This window comes from Dipodomys merriami, unplaced genomic scaffold (assembly GCF_024711535.1).
Source record: "Dipodomys merriami isolate MVZ:Mamm:240054 unplaced genomic scaffold, mDipMer1.0.p SCAF_22, whole genome shotgun sequence".
Lineage (NCBI taxonomy): Eukaryota > Metazoa > Chordata > Mammalia > Rodentia > Heteromyidae > Dipodomys > Dipodomys merriami.
The window spans coordinates 18,172,755-18,192,357 of NW_027203604.1; the positions used below are offsets into that span (position 1 = coordinate 18,172,755).

At 45.3% G+C, this 19,603-nt stretch overlaps 1 protein-coding gene across 2 annotated transcripts; it reads right to left on the bottom strand.

Moving 5' to 3' along the window:
* Window positions 1-983: 983 nt before the first annotated feature.
* On the bottom strand, window positions 984-19,576 carry Ccz1 (CCZ1 homolog, vacuolar protein trafficking and biogenesis associated). 2 transcript variants are annotated; one of them, XM_070033531.1, is made up of 15 exons: window positions 19,407-19,576; window positions 17,274-17,371; window positions 17,084-17,177; window positions 16,495-16,572; window positions 16,124-16,171; window positions 15,738-15,821; window positions 14,040-14,215; window positions 12,259-12,340; window positions 10,558-10,619; window positions 10,165-10,276; window positions 7,146-7,179; window positions 6,667-6,784; window positions 3,947-4,105; window positions 3,345-3,472; window positions 984-1,297 (listed from the first exon to the last, which is right to left on the bottom strand). In XM_070033531.1, the coding sequence occupies exons 1-15, from the start codon at window positions 19,524-19,526 to the stop codon at window positions 1,242-1,244; spliced, it is 1,449 nt and encodes a 482-aa protein (XP_069889632.1). In that variant the 5' UTR covers window positions 19,527-19,576; the 3' UTR covers window positions 984-1,241. The 2 variants fall into 2 exon arrangements, with proteins under 2 accessions (XP_069889632.1, XP_069889633.1); XM_070033532.1 differs by lacking the exon at window positions 3,947-4,105 and having other exon boundaries at window positions 19,407-19,552.
* Window positions 19,577-19,603: the final 27 nt, after the last annotated feature.

Below are 19,603 nucleotides of genomic sequence, written 5' to 3' on the forward strand. Positions count from 1 at the left end.
CTGCTGTCCAGACCGAAGAAATAGCAGAGTGACATAAAACATGGTACAGGTAATGCAAGCAACTTGTGAAAAAATTCCCAACTACTACCATTAGGAACCAGCAGGTGATAGGATCATACCAACACACTGGCTGACTTTCAGGTAGAGAGCAGAAATTCCAGTGGTCCATCAGAAGACTAGAAGAATCTAATTGTACTACATCATGACGCCTGTAGGGAAGACACATGATCAGTAAGGCCCCATGTGATGGAAAACTAGCAGCAATTGCAAGGAAGGCTCAGGTGAGGGGAAACCAAGGTACAGATTATAAATTTTGACGATGGAAACCCTGCATCTCAGCAAAGCCTTCCCCCGTGTAGTGCAGGGCTGGGGCCTTCTGATAAGGACATTTTGATATTTATGACATCATTCTTGGGCCACACAAATGATCAGTACAGGCACACCTGTCCTGTCATGTGTCAGAGGTTTTGGGGCCCTCCTATGCCTGAAGGCTGGACACTCCCCACCCCCAGAACAGAGCAGACATGTAAGCCAGGAGGTCTGAGGAAAAGCTGGTTTTTGCGGTGAGGGAAATAACTGTTTTGTTTTTTTTTGGGTCCAGTCGTGGGGCCTGAACTCTGGGCCTGGGCGCTGTCCCTCAGCTCTTCAGCTCAAGGCTAGCACTCTACCACTTGAGCCACAGCACTACTTCCAGCTTTTTTCTTTTTGCTTATGTGGTGCTGAGGAATCGAACCCAGGGCCTCATGCATGCAAGGCAAGCGCTCTACCACTGAGCCACCTTCCCAGCCCCAATAACTGTGTTCTTTAGACCACTTCAGTTGGCTAGTTTATACCCAGCTCCTAGGCTCAATTCAATGGCACTGAGTTCTGCCCTTGGGTAGCCTTTGTTAAGGTCTTGTATGGGATGTGGTCTAAACATCACAGCCGTAATCAAGCAGATGTAGCCCTGGGCAAAAAGACAAGACACTCAGCCAACACCAGAATTTTAAAAACTTTAACAATTTATTAGTCTTATTTCCCAGTAAAATATTCACATAATGTCAAAGGAATGGAATGATAGAGCTGACTACCTTTAACTCCACATAAATATTGAAAATCTAAAAACCTCAGGGGATCACCAGACCAAGTAGAAATTGATTCTTCAAACCAAGTATTGCTTTACTACATCATGAATGCAGTCAGTAATAGGACCAGTAACTGGCAGCAGTAAACAGGTCTGTCATCTGAGCAGGCGCAGTCCATCAATCCAGGAAGAAGATGTTATTGAACTGTGTGGCACAGAGCTTCTTCACTTCCTCTGCAGAGAGAGTACAAAGGGTGCGTGAGCAACACCAGGTGTGTGAGCAACGCCAGGTATGTGGCGCACACTATGAACAGGTGGGAAGAAGCAAGTGCTGGCATTCCTTCTGACCCCAAGTTCCACAAGTCTAAGCAAAAAAAGGGAAACAATTGAGAATATGGGGGGAGAAACACACCTGAAAAACTCATGAGACTGCCATGCTCCCCAGCACACAGAAACACTGCTGCTATGGATCTGAGAACCCCCCGGCAGCAATTGGAGTGCAGCAATCTTAGAGAATTCCAATCGAGACATGGCTCGTCTGGACAAAGCTAATGAGACAGCTCGAAGGCCCTGGATGCAACCTTGAGTTGTAGATCAAGTGTTCCACAGAAGCATCATGACCTGGATTTTAGAGATTTCCACCTAAAATCAGGCATATATGGGGAAGGGTATGGTGGCTCATGCATGTAATCTCAGCTACTCAGGAGGCAGAAGTAGGAGAATCTTGGTTTGAAGCTGGTCAGGGCAATAACGTAAGACCCTAATTGAAAAACTAAAGACAAAAGAAAAAGTGGTGGCTCAAGTAGCAAAGCACTTGCCTAGCCACATGTGAATCCCTGAGTTCAAGTCCCAGTACCACCAAAACCAATTGCTATACAGGCATGTGCTATGTTTTCAAGATGCACAACTACCAATACAAAAATTAAGAGTAAAAAGATTTAATATGCCCTAGGAGATAAAAAAGCAAGTAAGCCTTCACTGCTAACTTCCCTTTCAGTCTGCACATGGGCTGTGTCTCCCTGTGCTGCTGCTTGGCTTCAGGTCTAAGGCAGTAATGATGCTCAACCCAGTCACAGGCATTGCCCTTTCTTTACGGTAATAGTCACCGGGACCCACAAAGCTCCTGGGGCATCGCAGAGGGCTGGCTGTCTTTTGAGGATATTGAAAAGGTTTCGTTGTTGTTGTTTTTTGCTCAGGGCCTGGGTGCTGTCTCTGTACTTCTCTTGCTCAAGGCTCTACCATTTGAGCCACAGCACCACTTTGACTTTTGGTAATTTATTGGAGATAAGAATCTTGGGCATGGACTTTCCTGTCCAGGCTGGCTTTGAACCATGATCCTCAGAGCTCAGCCTCCTACAATAACTAGGATTAGAGGCATGAGCCCAACTAGAAAAGGAGATGTTTTTCTTTTATTATTTTATTTTTTGTCAGTCATGGAGCTTGAACTCTGGGTCTGGGTGCTGTCCCTGAGCTCTTCAGCTAAAGGCAAGTGCTCTACCACTCGAGCCACAGTGTCATTTCCCACAATATTATTTCTGGTTTTCTGGTGGTTAACTGGAAAAAACAGTTTTCTGGACTTTCCTTGCCCAGGTTAACTTTGTTGAACCATAATCATCAGATCTCAACCTCCTGAGTCGCTAGGATTACAGGCATGAGCCATGGGTGTCCAGTAAAAAGGAGATTTTTTGTTGTTGTTCTTTGCCAATCCTGGGGCTTGAACTCAGGGCCTAGGCACTGTCCCTGAGTCTCTGTGCTCAAGGCTAGCACTCTTCTACTTGAGCCACAGTGCCACTTCTGGCTTTTTCTGTTTATGTGGTATTGAGGAATCGAACCCACAGCTTCACGCATGCTAGGCAAGCACTCTACCTCTAAGCCACATTCTCAGCCCAAAAAGACTTTTATACATAGCTTAAAAAGCAAAACCATGGTGTTTTTTGTTTTGTTTTTGCATTGTACAAGGCAAGCACTCTACCACTGAGGCACCTTCCCAGCCTTTTTTGCATTGAAGAAAACAATTTTCTCTTTTTGTTTGAGGGTGGGTCTGGCCCCAAACTTGGGCCCCCCTGCCCCATGTCCTGCCTGCCTGCACGCAGGTGTGCACCCTTTGGAAGCTAAGCTGACAAGTTCCTTTGCTAGAGGACAGAACACATACAACAGAGCTCTGCTTAAACCTCGCAAGGCACCATCTGTCCCATCCCATCCACCATGTTTATCACACCCAAGAGCATTTGAAGTAGTGGCAGCATTGAGATTCTGCTGAAATCCACCAAATCCTAGTTACCATTGACTTCGATCAGGTTTGCATTCTTCTGATTCAAAATCACATAGAGCTCCCGCTGATCTGACTTCTTCCCCACAACCCAGTAGTCACTCATGGCTTTCACGATGATTTCTTCATCTTCATCCGCTCTGCAAAATAAGTTTCAGAATGTGGCAGATTTCTTGCACATATGTGCACTGTGGGAGGAAGGACGCACCCAGACAAAAAGTGGACACTGGCCTACTGCTGAGGCTGTGGGAAATGCAGCCAGGAAGGGGTCAAGCTGAGCCCCTGTGAAGTGGCAGTTACCTAGGGGTTGTGTGTGTACTAGCAGAGGGGCTTGAACTTAGGGCCTTTGTGCTCTTGTTTTATTATTATTATTTTTGTTGTTGTTCCAGGCTCACACTCTACTACTTGTGCTGTAGCTCTCCTACCAGCTTTTTGCTGGTTAATTGGAGATAAGAATCTACCAGATTTGTCTGTTTGGGCTGGCTTTGAACCTTGATCTTCAGATCTCAGTCTCCTGAGGAGCTAGGATTACATGGGTGAGCCACCAGCACCCAGCTTGGGTCACTTAAGTTTGAGACAATTCAATATCTCTTCCAAGAAGGAGCTAGCGTTACCTAGTGAAATCACTGTTGATGTCACCCAGAATCTTCATTAAGTCAGGATGAACGGACGTCAGAGACACGCTGGGTGTTTTCCTCATGTGAATTGTGCTCTTCTCTGCTAAATTCATGTGGTTGAAATAGATGAACTTAAACTGGGGCTCCTTTTCAGACCTGTCAAAACATGTCATTAAGATGGCAGCATTTGGGGCTGGGAATGTAGTTTAGTGGTGGAGTGCTTGCCTAGCATGCATGAAGCCCTGGGTTCCATTTCTCAGTACCACATACACAGAAAAAGCTGGAAGTAGCATGATGGCTTGAATGATAGAGTGCTAGCCTTGAGCAAAAAAAGCTCAGGGACAGTGCCCAGGCCTTGAATTCCAGACCCAGGACTGGTATTAAAAAAAAAAAAGAAAGAAAAGAAAAAAAAAAGAAAAAGGGTTGGGAAGGTGGCTCAGTGGTAGAGCACTTGCCTTGCATGCCTGAGGCCCTGGGTTTGATTCTTCAGCACCACATAAGCAAAAAGAAAAAAGCCGGAAGTGGCGCTGTGGCTCAAGTGGTAGAGCGCTAGCCTTGAGCTGAAGAGCTGAGGGACAGCGCCCAGGCCCAGAGTTCAGGCCCCATGACCGGACCAAAAAACAAAAACAAAAAAAAAAAAGAAAAAGAAGAAAGGATGGCAGCATTCAGCTTCCTGTTTTGGACCAGGGTCTGAGTGAAGGGGCAGTTGGCATCATATCTAGCCGTGAAGGTGGGAAGAAGCCTCTGCAACCCAAGAAGAAGGGTGAGAAAGACACAGAAAGAGGGGCAGAAGAAACTTGAGGAATTTGAAAGTGAAGGCTGCAGGGAAGGGACCCCTGGCCACAGGTGGAATTAAATCTGGCATGGCAGGGCACCAGTGGCTCATGCCTATAATCCTAGCTACTCAGGAGGCTGAGATCTGATGATTGCAGTTCAAAGCCAGCCAAGGCAGGAAAGTCCCCATGAGACTCTTAACTCCAATTAACCACCAGAAAACTGGAAATGGAGCTGTGGTTCAAGTGGTAGAGCGCTAGCCTTGAGCTAAAGAGCCCACAGACAGCACCCAAGCCCAGAATTTAAGCCCCATGACTGACCAAAAAAAAAAAAAAAAAAGCTGTTCATTGTCCCTGAGATGATGGTGACTCCTTATTCCATTCCCATTAAACATCTGGATTGTCTGCATCACATCTCTGCTATATAAATGAAGGTTTGTGTAGGAGTCTATAAACATTAAGAACAACCTTTAAAAAAAAAATCCTACAGTGGCTCTGTCTCTAGTTTGTCAGCCACTGTGTCAGCCATTGCTACCTCAGATGTAAATTTAAAGTAAACCCAGATTCCTGCCAGAGTCTGCTCCTTGTTGTACTCTTGCATTCTGTATCATCTTGAAAGTAAACCAACTCATTAAAAAAAAAAAAAAGAAAAGAAAAGCTGGGCACTGGTGGCTCACACCTGTAATCCTAGCTACTCAAGAGGCTGAGATCTAAGGATGGAGGTTCAAAGCCAGCCTGGACAGGAAAGTCTGTGAGACTCTTATCTCCAATAAACCACTAGAAAACTGGAAGTGGTGCTGTGGCTCAAGCAGTAGAGTGCTTGCCTTGAGCTGAAGAGCTGAGGGACAGTGCCCAGGCCCAGAGTTCAAGCCCCATGACCGACCAAAAAAATAAATAAATAAAGGCAGCATTTAGAATGACCCTTATCTAGAAGACCACACAACCACACTGGAAATGAGAAACTTTACAGCCAAGGCCCTGAGCATTCAACCACTGCCTTCTGGTCCAGAAGTTCAGCAGCCTTGGTAACATCCACTTGGACACACCTTTCCAGAGAGCTCCTTTATTTTCCGACACTCACCCTATGTTAACCACTATGTGATACTTATTCTAAGTAAAAGCTTTGTAAATGGCAGTCACTTGTTATCTGCTAACTTAAAAAAAAAAAAAAAAAAAAATGAGGTGACTCAGTGGTAAAAGTAACAGCCTAGTAAGTTTGAAGCCCTGAGTTCAACACTAGTACCACCACCAAAAACAAAACCAAATGTGCTTTGTGCTGTCTCATGACAAGGCCAGGGGTGGGGGGAGCGGGGGGTAGGGGGGGTGGGGGGTGGGGGGGTGAGGTGGGACAGCAGGCCTGCCCAGCCCTGTTGCACATGCTGTTTTGAGGCTGGCTATGGCTGCTTTCAAGATCCAATGACAGCTAAGCAGCTGCAGAGCCCACAAAGTCCCAGGCCCTTTGCAACAAAGGCTTGCCACCCCACTGCTAGAGACCACCAAGGAGCTCCCCACAAACAGGACAGCTGCCACCAGGGCTCACAGCTCAAAGCAGCAAGGAGAGCTGGGCACCAGTGGCTCACACCTGTAATCCTAGCTACTCAGGAGGCTGAGATCTGAGGATCTCAGTTCAAAGCCAGCAGGCAAGAAAGTCTGTGAGACTCTTACCTCCAATTAACCACCAGAAAACCAGAAGTGGCTCTGTGGCTTAAGTGGTAGAGTGCTCACATTGAGCTGAAGAGCTCAGAGACAGCACCCAGGCCCAGAGTTAAAGCCCCACAACCACAAAAAAAAAAAAAAAAAAACAGCAGCAAAGGGGATGTGTTGACTGGAGACTAGCCCTGTTACCTGGACAACCTGGACTCATGCTTGCCCCGCTTCCAGGAGGCACAGCAGGGTTACCACACCAGAACTTCAGTCTGACAGGAAGCAAGAAGCAGTACAAACCCAGATATCCTCTTGTTGATATTGAACTGCTCGCAAATGTCTGATGCCAGAACAGTGAGCTGGGGCCCCACAATGCTGTCCAGTCTCCGGCAGAAGTCCAAGGTGAGCTGTGTGGAGGCTGGGGAAGAAGACGGGATAGTACACAGTGCTACTGTCACAAGCTTGGCCAGAGGCCCAGCCACCCAATCTCCCAGCACTGTGGGCACAGCTTTACGTGGCTGTGCTCCAGGCAGACTGCAAAAGGTCAAGTACAGCACTTGGACCCCAGTTTTTACAAATAGGACATTTAGCCCCACGTCCCTCAGCTGCCAGTACCACCATCCATCCACCTCACAGCAAGGGGGTGCAAGATGCCAACAAGGGAAAGCTGGGCCTCTGCAGCATGAGCGCTTGTGCGACCCTGTGGCCTAGGGCAGCAGTCTAGCACCTAATAAGGTAGACTCAGTGGCAAAGCACTGCCTGGGTTGGGCTGTACCCACCTTCAATCATAAAGCACACAGCTGCACTCATGGCCTGGGGAGAACAAAGCAGAGATTAGCAGGCGGCCTGGAAAGGAGCGGACTGTTACAGCCAAACCTAGCCATCTCCCTCAAGTCCTGATGTGAACAAAGCACACAGTCAGTGACAAAGACAGGACACTAGGGGTCACCAGAGACTGTGTACTGGTCCAGCCACACATGTGTGCAGATGAAGCATTTATGATTTAGAACCATCTTCTAGAAGACAAAATCTGCACAGGGATCTGGGAAAGACTAGCATCTTGTTAATTAAGCTCTGTGATGGGAGCTGAGGACTCACTGTTCCACTTGACAATTTCAATGAACACAACTGAAGAAACACTACAGCCTGCAGCCATCGCATCTCCACTCATTCTAACAAGTGACCAGTTAGGATATTGAAAAATAACTGCATCCACTGGGCACTGATGGCTCACACCTGTCATCTCAGTTACTCAGGAGGCTGAGATCTGAGGATCACAGTTCAAAGCCAGCCCAGGCTGGAAAGTCTATGAGACTCTTATCTCCAGAAATCCAGAAGTGGTGCTGTGGCTTAAAGTGGTACAGCGCTAACCTTGAGCAAAAGAACTCAGGAACAGTGCCCAAGCCCTGAGTTCAAGCTCTGAGACAGACCAAAAAAAAAAAAACAAACAGCATCCAATACCACCAATCAATAGACAAGATCTTTTTTTTTTGTCCGTTGTGGGGCTTGAACTCTGGGCTTGGGCGCTGTCCCAGTGCTCTTCAGTTCTTCAAGCACTCTATCGCTTGAGCCACAGAGCCACTTCCAGTTTTCTAGTGTTTTATTGGAGATAAGAGTCTCACAGACTTTCCTGCCCAGGCTGGCTTTGAGCTGGCTTTGAACCATGATCCTCAGATCTCCATCTCCTGAGAAGCTAGGATTACAGGCGTGAGCCACCGGCACCTGGCTTTTTTTTTTTTTTGTCATGGGGCTTGAACTCTGGGCCTGAGTGCTGTCCCTGAGCTCTTCAGCTCAAGGCTAGTGCTCTACCACTTGAGCCACAGCGCCACTTCCACAAACAAGATATTGGAATTAAAAATTATAAAGTAAAGCTGAATGCTTGTGGCTCACGCCTGAAATCCTAGTAACTACTCAGGAAGCTGAGACATGAGGATCATTCATGGTTCAAAGCCAGTCTGGACAGGAAAGCTAATAATGATAAATGGACCCAATCACTCTTGACTTTACCAGAAAAGACTATGAAAAACTGTAAACTAATTTTCCTGAGTAACTTCAAGAAACAGAAATTCCTATAGACACTGCCTCAAGAAGAAACAAAATCAAGATAGACCCATAGAGAGCCGGGGCGGTCATTTGTCTATTTGTCTGTCTATTGTGGTAGACTATTGGCCTAGTATATGTAAGACTCTGGGTTCAATCCTAATACTACAAAATGAGATGATAATTTAAAAACTTTTCACAAAGAAGCTGGGTGCTGATGGCTCACGCCTATAATCCGAGCTACTAAGGAGGTTGAGATTTGAGGATCACGGTTCAAACCAGCCTGAGCAGAAAAGTCCATGAGACGCTTATCTCCAATTAACCACCAGAAAAACGGAAGTGGCACTGTGGCTCAAGTGGTAGAGTACTAGCCTTGACTGAAGAGCTCAGGGACAGCACCCAGGCCCAGAGTTCAAGCCCCACAACCAAAAAAAAAAAAAAACCAAAAAACAAAAACAAAACTTTTCACAAAGAAAAAGCCACATACAAAATTCACTACTGTGAATTTTATCCAATGTTTGAAGAATTAATGATATCAAGTCTTCCAAAAAATAGGAAAAGAGGGCATACTTCTGAACTCATTCCATCACTAAGGGTTACTTCTGTACCAAAAGCAGATAATGCAAGAAAGAAAACTACAGCCCTGCTGCCAGAGCTCCTGCAGTATCAGCTCAACCTCTTCAGGCTGGAGATGAAAGCCAGCCATGTGGGACCAGCTCTGTCCATGGCCAACAAAAACTCAGGCCATGAAGGCCCAATGGGCCTACTCCCTGGAGATAATCTGTCCACATACCTCCATGTCTGCGGGAGATGCAAGAGCCACACTGTCCATAGGACTCTTAAAAAGGACAAGAACTCGCAGTGGCTTCCACATTTGCCTCTCCCTGGGACTGGTTTTCTGTACTTTTGAATGGTAATCAGCTATAGTTACAGCTGAATGTAAAGGCTTTTGATGCTGGTCCTGGGGGTTGAACTCAGAGCCTGGGTACTGTCCTAAGCTGCTTTTGTTCAAGGCTGCCACTCTACCGCTTGAGCCACAGATCCATTTCTGGCCTTTTTGGTAGTTAACTGGACATAAGATTCTCATGGACTTTCTCATCTAGCTTTGAACTGCGATCCTTAGTTCTCAGCCTCCTGAATAGCTAGGGTTACAGGTATGAGCCACTGGCACCTGACTACATTTTGTTTGTTAAGTTTTGGGTGAGAAAGAACATAAGCACAAAGCTGGGCGCCGGTGGCTCACGCCTGTAATCCTAGCTACTCAGGAAGCTGAGATCTGAAGATCATGGTTCAAAGCCAGCCTGGGCAGGAAACTCTGTGAGACTCTTATCTCCAATAAACCACTCGAAAACCAGAAGTGGTGCTGTGGCTCAAGTGGTAGAGCGCTCGAAAACCAGAAGTGGTGCTGTGGCTTAAGTGGTAGAGCGCTTGCCTTGAGCTGAAGAGCACAGGGACAGCACCCAAGCCCAGAGTTCAAGCCCTGCATCGCCCCCCCCCCCAAAAAAAAAGAACATAAGCACAGATGCCCAGTTTTCTTTCTTATACTCAAAACTGACATCAGAAGAAAACTGGAGCTGGGCTCCAGTGATACTCAAAGCACACCTTCCCTACAGAACAGCACCCATTTGGATGTTTACAATGAAAACTTCTACTACTTCTCCAAGAGACACTTAAAGAGGTTTGCATACATCACTAGGGACCTATACAAGGTTTACTTTACTAGTGATTCTAACACCAGAGGGGAAAAACAGTTGTTACCTTATAAACAATTAAATGGAGCTCTTCGTAAGTGTCATCTGTATTTACAAAGATTTTGGGGAATCTGCATTTTGCTTCTGGATCATTAAGGTTCAAGGGTCCAGTAAGAAATCTTGAAAGTAAATACAGAGATGACTCAACAAGATAAATTATAAACAGGAATATATAATCAGAATGCATTCCTAACCAAAAGACATCCATATCTGCTGACACTGGCTATTTGCAAAATGAAATCAGAGTGTGATAAGGAAACTATTTAAACCCATGGGAAACAATGAATTCATTTAGTGGATTATTACCAGCAAGAACACAAGGCAATTCAATGTTTATGATTTCATTTTTACTGAAGATGAGGCAAAAAAAATACTAGAAAATCAAAGAACAAAGTCCTACCTTCCGTAGTGCTGAAGATTTCCTGGCATTTCTGCTCTTATGGGGGAATCCCTTCCTGCCAACTGCAAACACATTAATGTGGAGAAATAATTCATTAGATATTTATATTCATCGCTTGGAAAAAGAACATTCCCGTCTGCTGGTTGGCTCTAAGAACAATAGAGTTCTTATCAATTTCCTATATTCCTCTATACCTCCTCAAAAAGGGTTTCTGAAGTACAAGAAGAATTATACTGATTTTTATCCTGATTGTCATAACTGCACCCTACTCTAACCCTATAACTAATGTACTTGCTTTTATGAGTTACTGAGCTCATATCCGTAATCCTAGCTACTTTGGAGGCTGAGATCAAGAGAATTGTGTTTTGAGGCCAGCCCAGCCTAAAAAAAAGTCCATGTGACTCCATCTCAACAGATAAAGCTGGGAGTGGTGCTGCGTGTTTGTCATCCTAGCTATGATGGTACACTTAAATCAGGCAGATCCTAGTCCAGGCATATGTGTGGGCAGGAAGTGATAGCCTATCTCAAAAATAATAACCGGTGCATAAAAGGGTTGAAGGCATGTTATTAGACTGTAGCACTGAAAAATGTGTGCCACCTGTCTCCAGTTAGTTGGGCCTAAATGCAATAGCAAAGGGATATATATATACACACACATATACACTATACATATGTATGTTTATACACACACACACACATATACACACACATTTTTTTTTGGTCAGTTGTGGGGCTTGAACTCTGGGGCTTGAACTCTGGGCCTGGGGGCTGTCCCTCAGCTCTTCAGCTCAAGGCAAGCACTCTACCACTTGAGCCACAGCGCCACTTCCAATTTTCTGGTAGCTAACTGGAGGTAAGAGTCTCACGGACTTTTCTGCTTGGGCTGGCTTTGAACTGTGATCCTCAGATCTCAGCCTCCTGAGTAGCTAGGATTACAAGTGTGAGCTACTGGCGCCTGGCTCAAAGGGATATTTTTAATGATTTTTTTTTTTTGGGGGGGGGGAGGGTGCTAGTCCTGGGGCTTGAACTCAGGACCTGGATGCTGTCCCTCAGCTCTTTTGCTCAAGGCTAGCGCTCTAGCAGTTGATCCACAGCTTCACTTCCATCTTTTTGATACTTTTAGAGGTAAGAGTCTCTCAGACTTTCCTGCCCAGGCTGCCTCTTGAGCAGCTAGGATTATAGCTATGAGCCACCAGTACCCAGGAGCAAAGGAAAAAATTTTTTTTTGGTCTGGTCGTGGGGCCTGAACTCTTGGCCTGGGCGCTGTCCTTCAGCTCTTCAGCTCAAGGCTAGTGCTCTACCACCTGAGCCACAGTGCCACTTCTGGCTTTTTTCTATTTTGCTTATGTGGTGCTGAGGAATCAAACCCAGAGCCTCATGCATGCAAGTCAAGCGCTCTACCACTGAGCCACCTTCCCAGCCCAGGGAAATCTTTTAAAGGTACAAAATAGCTGCTGAAAAAGCACAAGGCCATGAGTTCAAACCCTAGTACCACCACTGGAAAAAGTCATTGAAATTCCCCACATGGCACATCACTTAACATCGCCTGACACCAGTCTGTAGGGAATGTCCTCTTCCAATTTCTTCTGTGTGGAGACTGACAACAGTGTACTATATCATCCAGCTCCTGGACAGTCACACGTCAAAAACAGACTTATATGTCAGTCTCCACCTTAGCCTATGTCTACAGGGCACACCTACCTCAGGTTCAATGTGCCTGGGAAACAGAGAGGTGGTGAGATACTTGTATAAAATCCTCATGTCGTCTTGTTCTAATCCACTCCTGAAACATCAGAAAAGCACGCAGTGAACAGCCTGAAACTGTTCTCTGGTCTCACTCTGTGCCACAGCCCACCATCTTGCTTTACATTACATGAAAGACCCACCACACTCCCGGATAGAAGCCCAGGAGGGAACAAATCAAACCCAGGTGTAGGAACAGTACTTTGTCCTGCAGTGCCTAGAGATAGTATTTATCTGCCACTTGGAACAGTAAATCCTAGCACATCCAATTTGTGGGCTGATTGCAAGTAGGACTACTTCTGTGCCTGGAAATGTATTCCACTCTCCAGCAGCAGATGTGTTCCAACCACATTCTAGAAAAATACTGCTATGTGGTGCAAAGGGAACTAGGTCCTTGGTGTCAGAAATGTACTTGGGTTTTTAAATCTCTGAATCCCAGCATAGATACAAAGGAGGAAGAGAAAGCCAGCCTAGTTGTACACAACTTAAGCCCAGCACTCAGAAGGCTGAGGCAGGAAGACTGAAGGTTGGAAGCCAGTAAAGCTACATAGTGAGGCTCTGTTCCCCTGAACCACAACAACACAAGCCCCAACCCCTCCCCACCAAAATATCCCCAAACACATAGATATAAAAATGCATTATATTGGGGACTGGAAAGGTAGCTCACTGGTGTGCTTGCCTTGCATGCATGAGGCCCTGGATTCAATTCCTCAGCACCATATAAGCAGAAAAAGCCAGAAGTGGCGCTGTGGCTCAAGTGGTAGAACACTAGCCTTGAGCTGAAGAGCTGAGGGACAGTGCTCAGGCCCAGAGTTTAGGCCCATTGACCGACAAAAAATAATAACAACAAAAACAACCAAAACCTTACATTGGGCTGGGAATATGGCTTAGTGGTAGAGTGTTTGCCTAGCATGTATGAAGCCCTGGGTTCGATTCCTCAGTACCACATAAACAGAAAAAGCCGGAAGTGGTGCTATAGCTCAAGTAGTAGAATGCTAGCCTCAAGCAAATTAAATTCAAGGACAGTGACCAGGTCAGGCCTTGAGTTCAAGCCCCAGGACTAGCAAAAAAAAAAATAAAATTGAAAAACAAATAAAAATACATTGTGGTTATCTTAAATATTAAAACCACCACAACAAAAAAAAAACCCTCCCCAAACTTAGCTCCTTCAAGGGCCAGGTACAGTGGCTTATACTTTTAATTAATAGCTAACTAAGAATTAACCAAGACCCATCTAAAGCTGTAAATCACAGGCTTGGTGACCATGCCTGTGATCCCAGCTATGAGGGAGACTGTAAGTAGTAGGATCAAAGTCATGGCAAAAAAAAAAAAAAATTCAGATTCTATCTGAAAAAATAACTAAAGCAAAAAAGGCTGCGGTTATGACTCAAGTGGAAGAGCACCTGCCTAGCAAGTGCCAAGCCTCTTAAGTTCAATCCCTAACATTGCTAAAAAGAAATCTGTTGTATGAAAATGATGCTTTCCACATTTATCAGTTCTTTGAATTTTCTGGAACATAGCAAAATAAAAATAGCATTCCTAAACCCGAGGTGATGGGGACATTCACTTGGCCTTACATGAAATAATTTTAAGCTCCACTGCTGAGGAGGTATATAGCAGATGGTACTGTAGAAGTTTCCTGCTCTTCCCCACCTTGGTCCTGTGAGCTCCACCACCTCCCAGGCCATGCTGGGTGTGTTCCCCCCCCTCCAATTCAGCGCGAGCCTCAGTGCACCTACCAGATGAGCTGGTCATTATAGAGAAACGCAGTATATTTCACTATATTCAGGCTTTCCTCCATTCTATTAATAAAGGACTGGATTTTCAAGTAAGTCATTTTATCCAATGGGAAGAAGCTGATTCCACCAAAAATGTCAAGTAGGTCACATGACTGCAAGTGGAGTGTTTGCAAATACTGAAAAAAAAAACATGGCACAAAATTTACTAATAATTCAATACAGTATTCTGACAGCTGAGAATGCTCTATTAGACTAATAATATCTAAGGTACACTTACATACAAATAGCAGATAAGACTAAGCCATGAGTAAATGGACTAAAAAGCCATACCAATTTAAAAAACAAATGTCAGTAAAGCCAGCCCAGGCAAAAAAGTTAGCAAGACCTCACCTCAAGGAACAAGCCAGGCATGGTGGTTTTATGCATGTGGGAGGCACAGGTAGGATGATCTTTTGTTAGGCTAGCCCTGAGCAAAAAATGAGATCCCACTTCAAAAATAACTAAAAAGCAAAACAAAGGGCTGCAGGTGAGGTGGCTTGAGTGGTATAGCACTTGCCTAGCAAGTACTAGACCAGAGCTCAAACTATAGTACAGCCAGAGGGGAAAATGTTTCATCAAACTAGTGTCTGCCCAGTGTGTTTTGCCTTTAAGCATCCTACTAGGGCTCCTCAGCAACCCACACAGTATTCAGGACTATCCTCAAGATTTGTCAGGACAACAGGAGATGAATGAGGATGAGAGCAGGAATCATTGCACTAGCAACCAATGCGACAGTCTATGTCATCAAATGCTTTCTCCCTTTTTTGGTGGTGGTTCGTACTTTTTGCTCTGTTTCTCAGGTACAGTCTCAAAATTTGCCTAAGCTAGTCCTGGACCAGATCTTCCTACTTCTACCTCCCATGTAGCTGGGAATACAGGTGTATACCACCATGCCAGTTCCAAAAGCTTTTTCCTTGGGTCAGCAGAGATTTTACCTATTTAGAGAAAAGAACCAACCCCTAAGAATGTGCAACTCTGGTAATGGTTTAAGTTTTGCTCATCAGTATTTCACCACACAATAGGACCACTTTTGAGTAGGTGGTTTACATGGATGGATGTGCAGGGGAGGACAAAGCCCAAAGATGCCTCCAAGAGTACTGGGCAGAGGGGCTGGAAAGGTGGCTCAGTGGTAGAGCGCTTGCCTTGCATGCATGAGGCCCTGGGTTTGATTCCTCAGCACCACATAAGCAAAAAAGAAAAAAGCCAGAAGTGGCGCTGTGGCTCAAGTGGTAGAGTGCTAGCCTTGAGCTGAAGAGCTGAGGGACAGCGCCCAGGCCCAGAGTTCAGGCCCCACAACTGGACCAAAAAAAAAAAAAGAGTACTGGGCAGAGACAGGATGCTCTGCTCCTTACACAGGTTGAAAGAAAGCTGCCAGAGTGCAGGCCTGGAGAGCACAGGCCCAGAGTGCCTCCATGCTCTGCTTTTGCCACAGGACTGTGCAGGCTATTTGCCACTTTCTAGTCCTGAGGTTCTGTATATGAAAAACAAGCTTGAGTGCATTGCTATTTCTCCCCAGAGTGGTTCTTTCTGTTGTCCAGAATGGAGCCTAGGGCCACATGCACGCACTCCACTACTGACATACATACCTCCATCTGCATTCTCCTCCTCTAACATGTGTGTGAATGCTACCAAATGATGAATCAAATGCACAGTACTCACCCGATGGAAGAATTTCTCTAATCTTTCTTTGAGAAGCTTGACACCTCCATCTTCCATAGCTTTCAGAAATGTCCCATTGAAAAGCTAATGGTGTAAAATACCATGCAACAAATCAATTTCCTATGCCAATCAACTTCCAAGTGTAACAAGCTCTTTTCCTTTTAATTTATTCAATTCATCCCCTCACCACCTGATGAAGCCTGCCCAAGCTGGCTTCAAACCGTAATGGTCAGATCTCAGCCTCTTGAGTAGCTAGGATCACAGATGTGAGCCACCAGCATCCAGCAAAGAATAACTTTTAACCAATGACTGAATTGGTAAATGGGGGGAGGCCAAGGTGGGAAACTGAACAGTATTTCAGTTAAAAAAAAAAAAGTCATGCCTACCTTATACATGCTGTAACACTGCTGTAGCACTGAGCTATAGACCTTGTCCTACAAATGAGAACAAAGCAATATAATGATTATAAATGTGGTCCTGGAATAGTTGTGTGCTGAAAGAAGTGGTATCAAATAAACTCAAATACACAAAACTGCATAAGCCTCATTTTAGAAGGGCTTTCCACACAGATGACCAATAAACAGAAGGAAGTACTGTGACGGGACAAGTGCATGTAAGAAGACTGCATTCATGTAAACAATGAACATAGAACCATATATACCCTCCAAGAACCTTCTGTGGAAGCCACCTAGTATGTAGCTAATTCACTATATATCCAGAACATGTTTTCTTAAAATGATGAAAAATGACACATTACCAATAGCTCCTCCTCTTGGTATTCAACAACTGCTTTCCCATCTTTACTTTGCTTTTCAATGATAGGATTCCGAACAACCTACAAAGTTTGATAAACTGAAATTATACCATAAATTGATTACACGTTTTTGATATTGCTTTAATTGAAAACATTTGGGGTGGGGGGGAGAATGCAGCTTAGTGGTAGTTTCTAGCATGCTTGAGGTCCTGAGTTCAATACCCAGCAATATATAAAAATAAAATCTGAACATGTTATAGCATCAGAAACATAATTATTTTCTCTTTTTTTGCCAGTCCTGGGGCTTGAATTCTGGGCCTGGGCACTGTCACTGAGCTGCTTTTGCTCAAGGCTAGCACTCTACCACTTGAGCCAGAGTGCCACTTCTGGCTTTTTTCTGTGTATGTGGCACTGAGGAATTGAACTCAGGGCTTCATGTATGAGAAGCAAGCACTCTACCACCCTAGAAACACAATTTCTTACAACAGCCCTAAGAACAAAGGGACAGGAATTTGATTTTTACATCTCAATTTTACCGTAATTCCTAACAATAATTAGCAACCTCGAACAAGACAGACTACGTGGCAAATACCATGACCATCCAGAAATTTTCTTCCGGCTCATTGAAGAACTGTCTGTTCTTCTGTGTGTGTAAAGATTTTGCAGGTTTTGATGGACTAAAGGTCCTAAACAAAAAGTTCAAAGAACATGTTTGGAATAATTCTCCAGGTGTAAGTGACAAGAATTCACTGGGCTTTACAAAAGCACCTTGAAGGCATTACCTTGTAAACTGTACAATAGCTTCACACAATCCAACATTTCTAATCTTTTCATTCTTTTCTACTTCATTTGGATGATAAAACAAAATCTTATTTTCCTCCTAAAGCAGAAAGAATAAAAAACACAAGGTTAACAAAAGCATTTCTTCAATCTCAGCAATTCAAGGTGTTTATGTTAACCATTACAGATACAAAAAATTAACTGGGGGCTGGGAAGGTGGCTCAGTGGTAGAGTGTTAGCCTTGCATGCATGAGGCCCTGGGTTCGATTCCTCAGCACCACATAAGCAGAAAAAGCCAGAAGTGGTGCTGTTCTGTCTCAAGTGGTAGAGTGCTAGCCTTGAGCTGAAGAGCTTAGGGACAGAGCCCAGGCCCAGAGTTCAGGCCCCACAACCGACCAAAAAAAAAAAAAAAAAAAAAAAAATTAACTGGGTATCGATGGCTCATGCCTGTGATCCTAGCTACTCAGGAGGCTAAGACCTGAGGATCATGGTTCAAAGCCAGCCCATATAGGACAGCCTGTGGAAAACCTCTCATATCCAATTTAAATCACAAAAAAAGCCAGAAGTAGTGCTATGGCTCAAGTGATAGAGTGCTAACCTTGATCAAAAGAAGCTCAGGAACAGTGAACAGGCCCAGAGTTCAAGCCTCAAGCCTGGCAAAAAAATTAAAAAAAAAAAAAAAAAAAGAGAAATTAGGACAGGGATGGGGCATGACTCAGGTGGCAGAGCAGCTTACTAGCAAGCCATGAGTTCAATCTCCAGCATGGCAAGAAAATAATAAAGTAATAAAATATATTTGAGCCCAGTGCCAGTGGCTCAAGCCTGTAGTCCTAGCTACTCAGAAGGCTGATATCTGAGGATTGACATTCAAAGCCAGCCTGAGCAGGAAATTCCGTGAGACTCTTCTCTTCTATAAACCACTCACAAAACCGGAAGTGTCGCTGTGACTCAAATGGTAGAGTGCTTGCATTCAGCTGAAGAGCTGAGGGACAGTGCCCAGGCCCAGAGTTCAAGCCCCACGACCACCACCAACAACAACAACAAAAAATTAAATATATATATATATATATATATATATTGAAATAAGAAAACTAGTAATGATCATGTGTAAATTTTATCTATAGGTCTGAAAGTTAACTGTGATATTCACTAAACTACATTTCCTCTGAGGAATAGCTCTAAGAGAAATCTCTGCTTTTCTCCGGTGCTCATTTATTCATCAAGCCTTCAAAAAAATGTGTGTGTGTGTGTGTGTGTGTGCATATACATTGGAATTTAGCTCTCCACAAATTAAATCCAACTGCTTCACAGGCACTTGGACTGACAGCCTTTTTTAACAGAAGTGATTTGCTGGCAACTAAAATACAGCTTTGGACATCCTTTGAGGAAGTCACCATCCTAATCCTGGAACAAGCAAATTCCTGAAACTATCTGGAAAAGAAAGAGAACAAAACAGAAACAAAAAACTTTGTGAGCATCCTTTGTTTTTGTGTATGTATGCCAGTAATGGGGCTTGAACTCTCCTTTAGCTTTTTCACAGGCTGGCACTCTACCACTTGACCCACAGCACCACTTCTAGCTTCTCTCTCTCTCTCTCTCTCTCTCTCTCTCGGTGGTGAATTGGAGGTAAGAGTCTCATGGATTTTCTTGCCGGGAGTGGCTTCGAACCGTGATCCTCACATCTCAGCTTCCTGAGTAGCTAGGATTACAGGAGTAAGCCATCCGCTCCAGGAGTTTTTTTTTTTTTTTTTTAAGGACTACAGTCCTCCAGTTTGGATCCACACACTTGTAATAGTCGACTTCCAATACCATAAAGCCAAATTCAATTTTTAAGTCTCCAGAACTGATGCAAAGCGAAGACCCTCCACCAGTGAAGATTGATTGATAGGCCGGGCCTCCATCATCCAGGAGCTGGAGCAACACCCGCCGGGCCTCCATCATCGGGAACTCAAGCCGCACCTGCCGGCCCGTCAGGTCCCCACCGACAACCGGATATGGCTAGGGGGCCCGAGCTCTGCCCTGAAGCTCCAGGCACACGGGGAGACGCCCCCGAAGACTCCAGGGGGCGCCGACGCGAGGCCGGTCGCCCTCCCGGCCCTCGTTATCCCACGCCCGGCCCGGCCCGGCCTGCGCACCTCTCCCTCGCGCGGCCCGAAGCGCGGGTTGTAGATGAAGAAACTCAGCAGCGCCGGCGGGAACTGCTTCTCCTGGGCCGCCCAAGTCCCGCTCCCGGCCGCCGCCGCCGCCGCCGCCATCTCGGCCCGGCCCCCACGGGCCCCCCCGCCCCCCGCCCCACCTCCGGAGCCGCCCTGGGCCGGACCCTACACCGCTG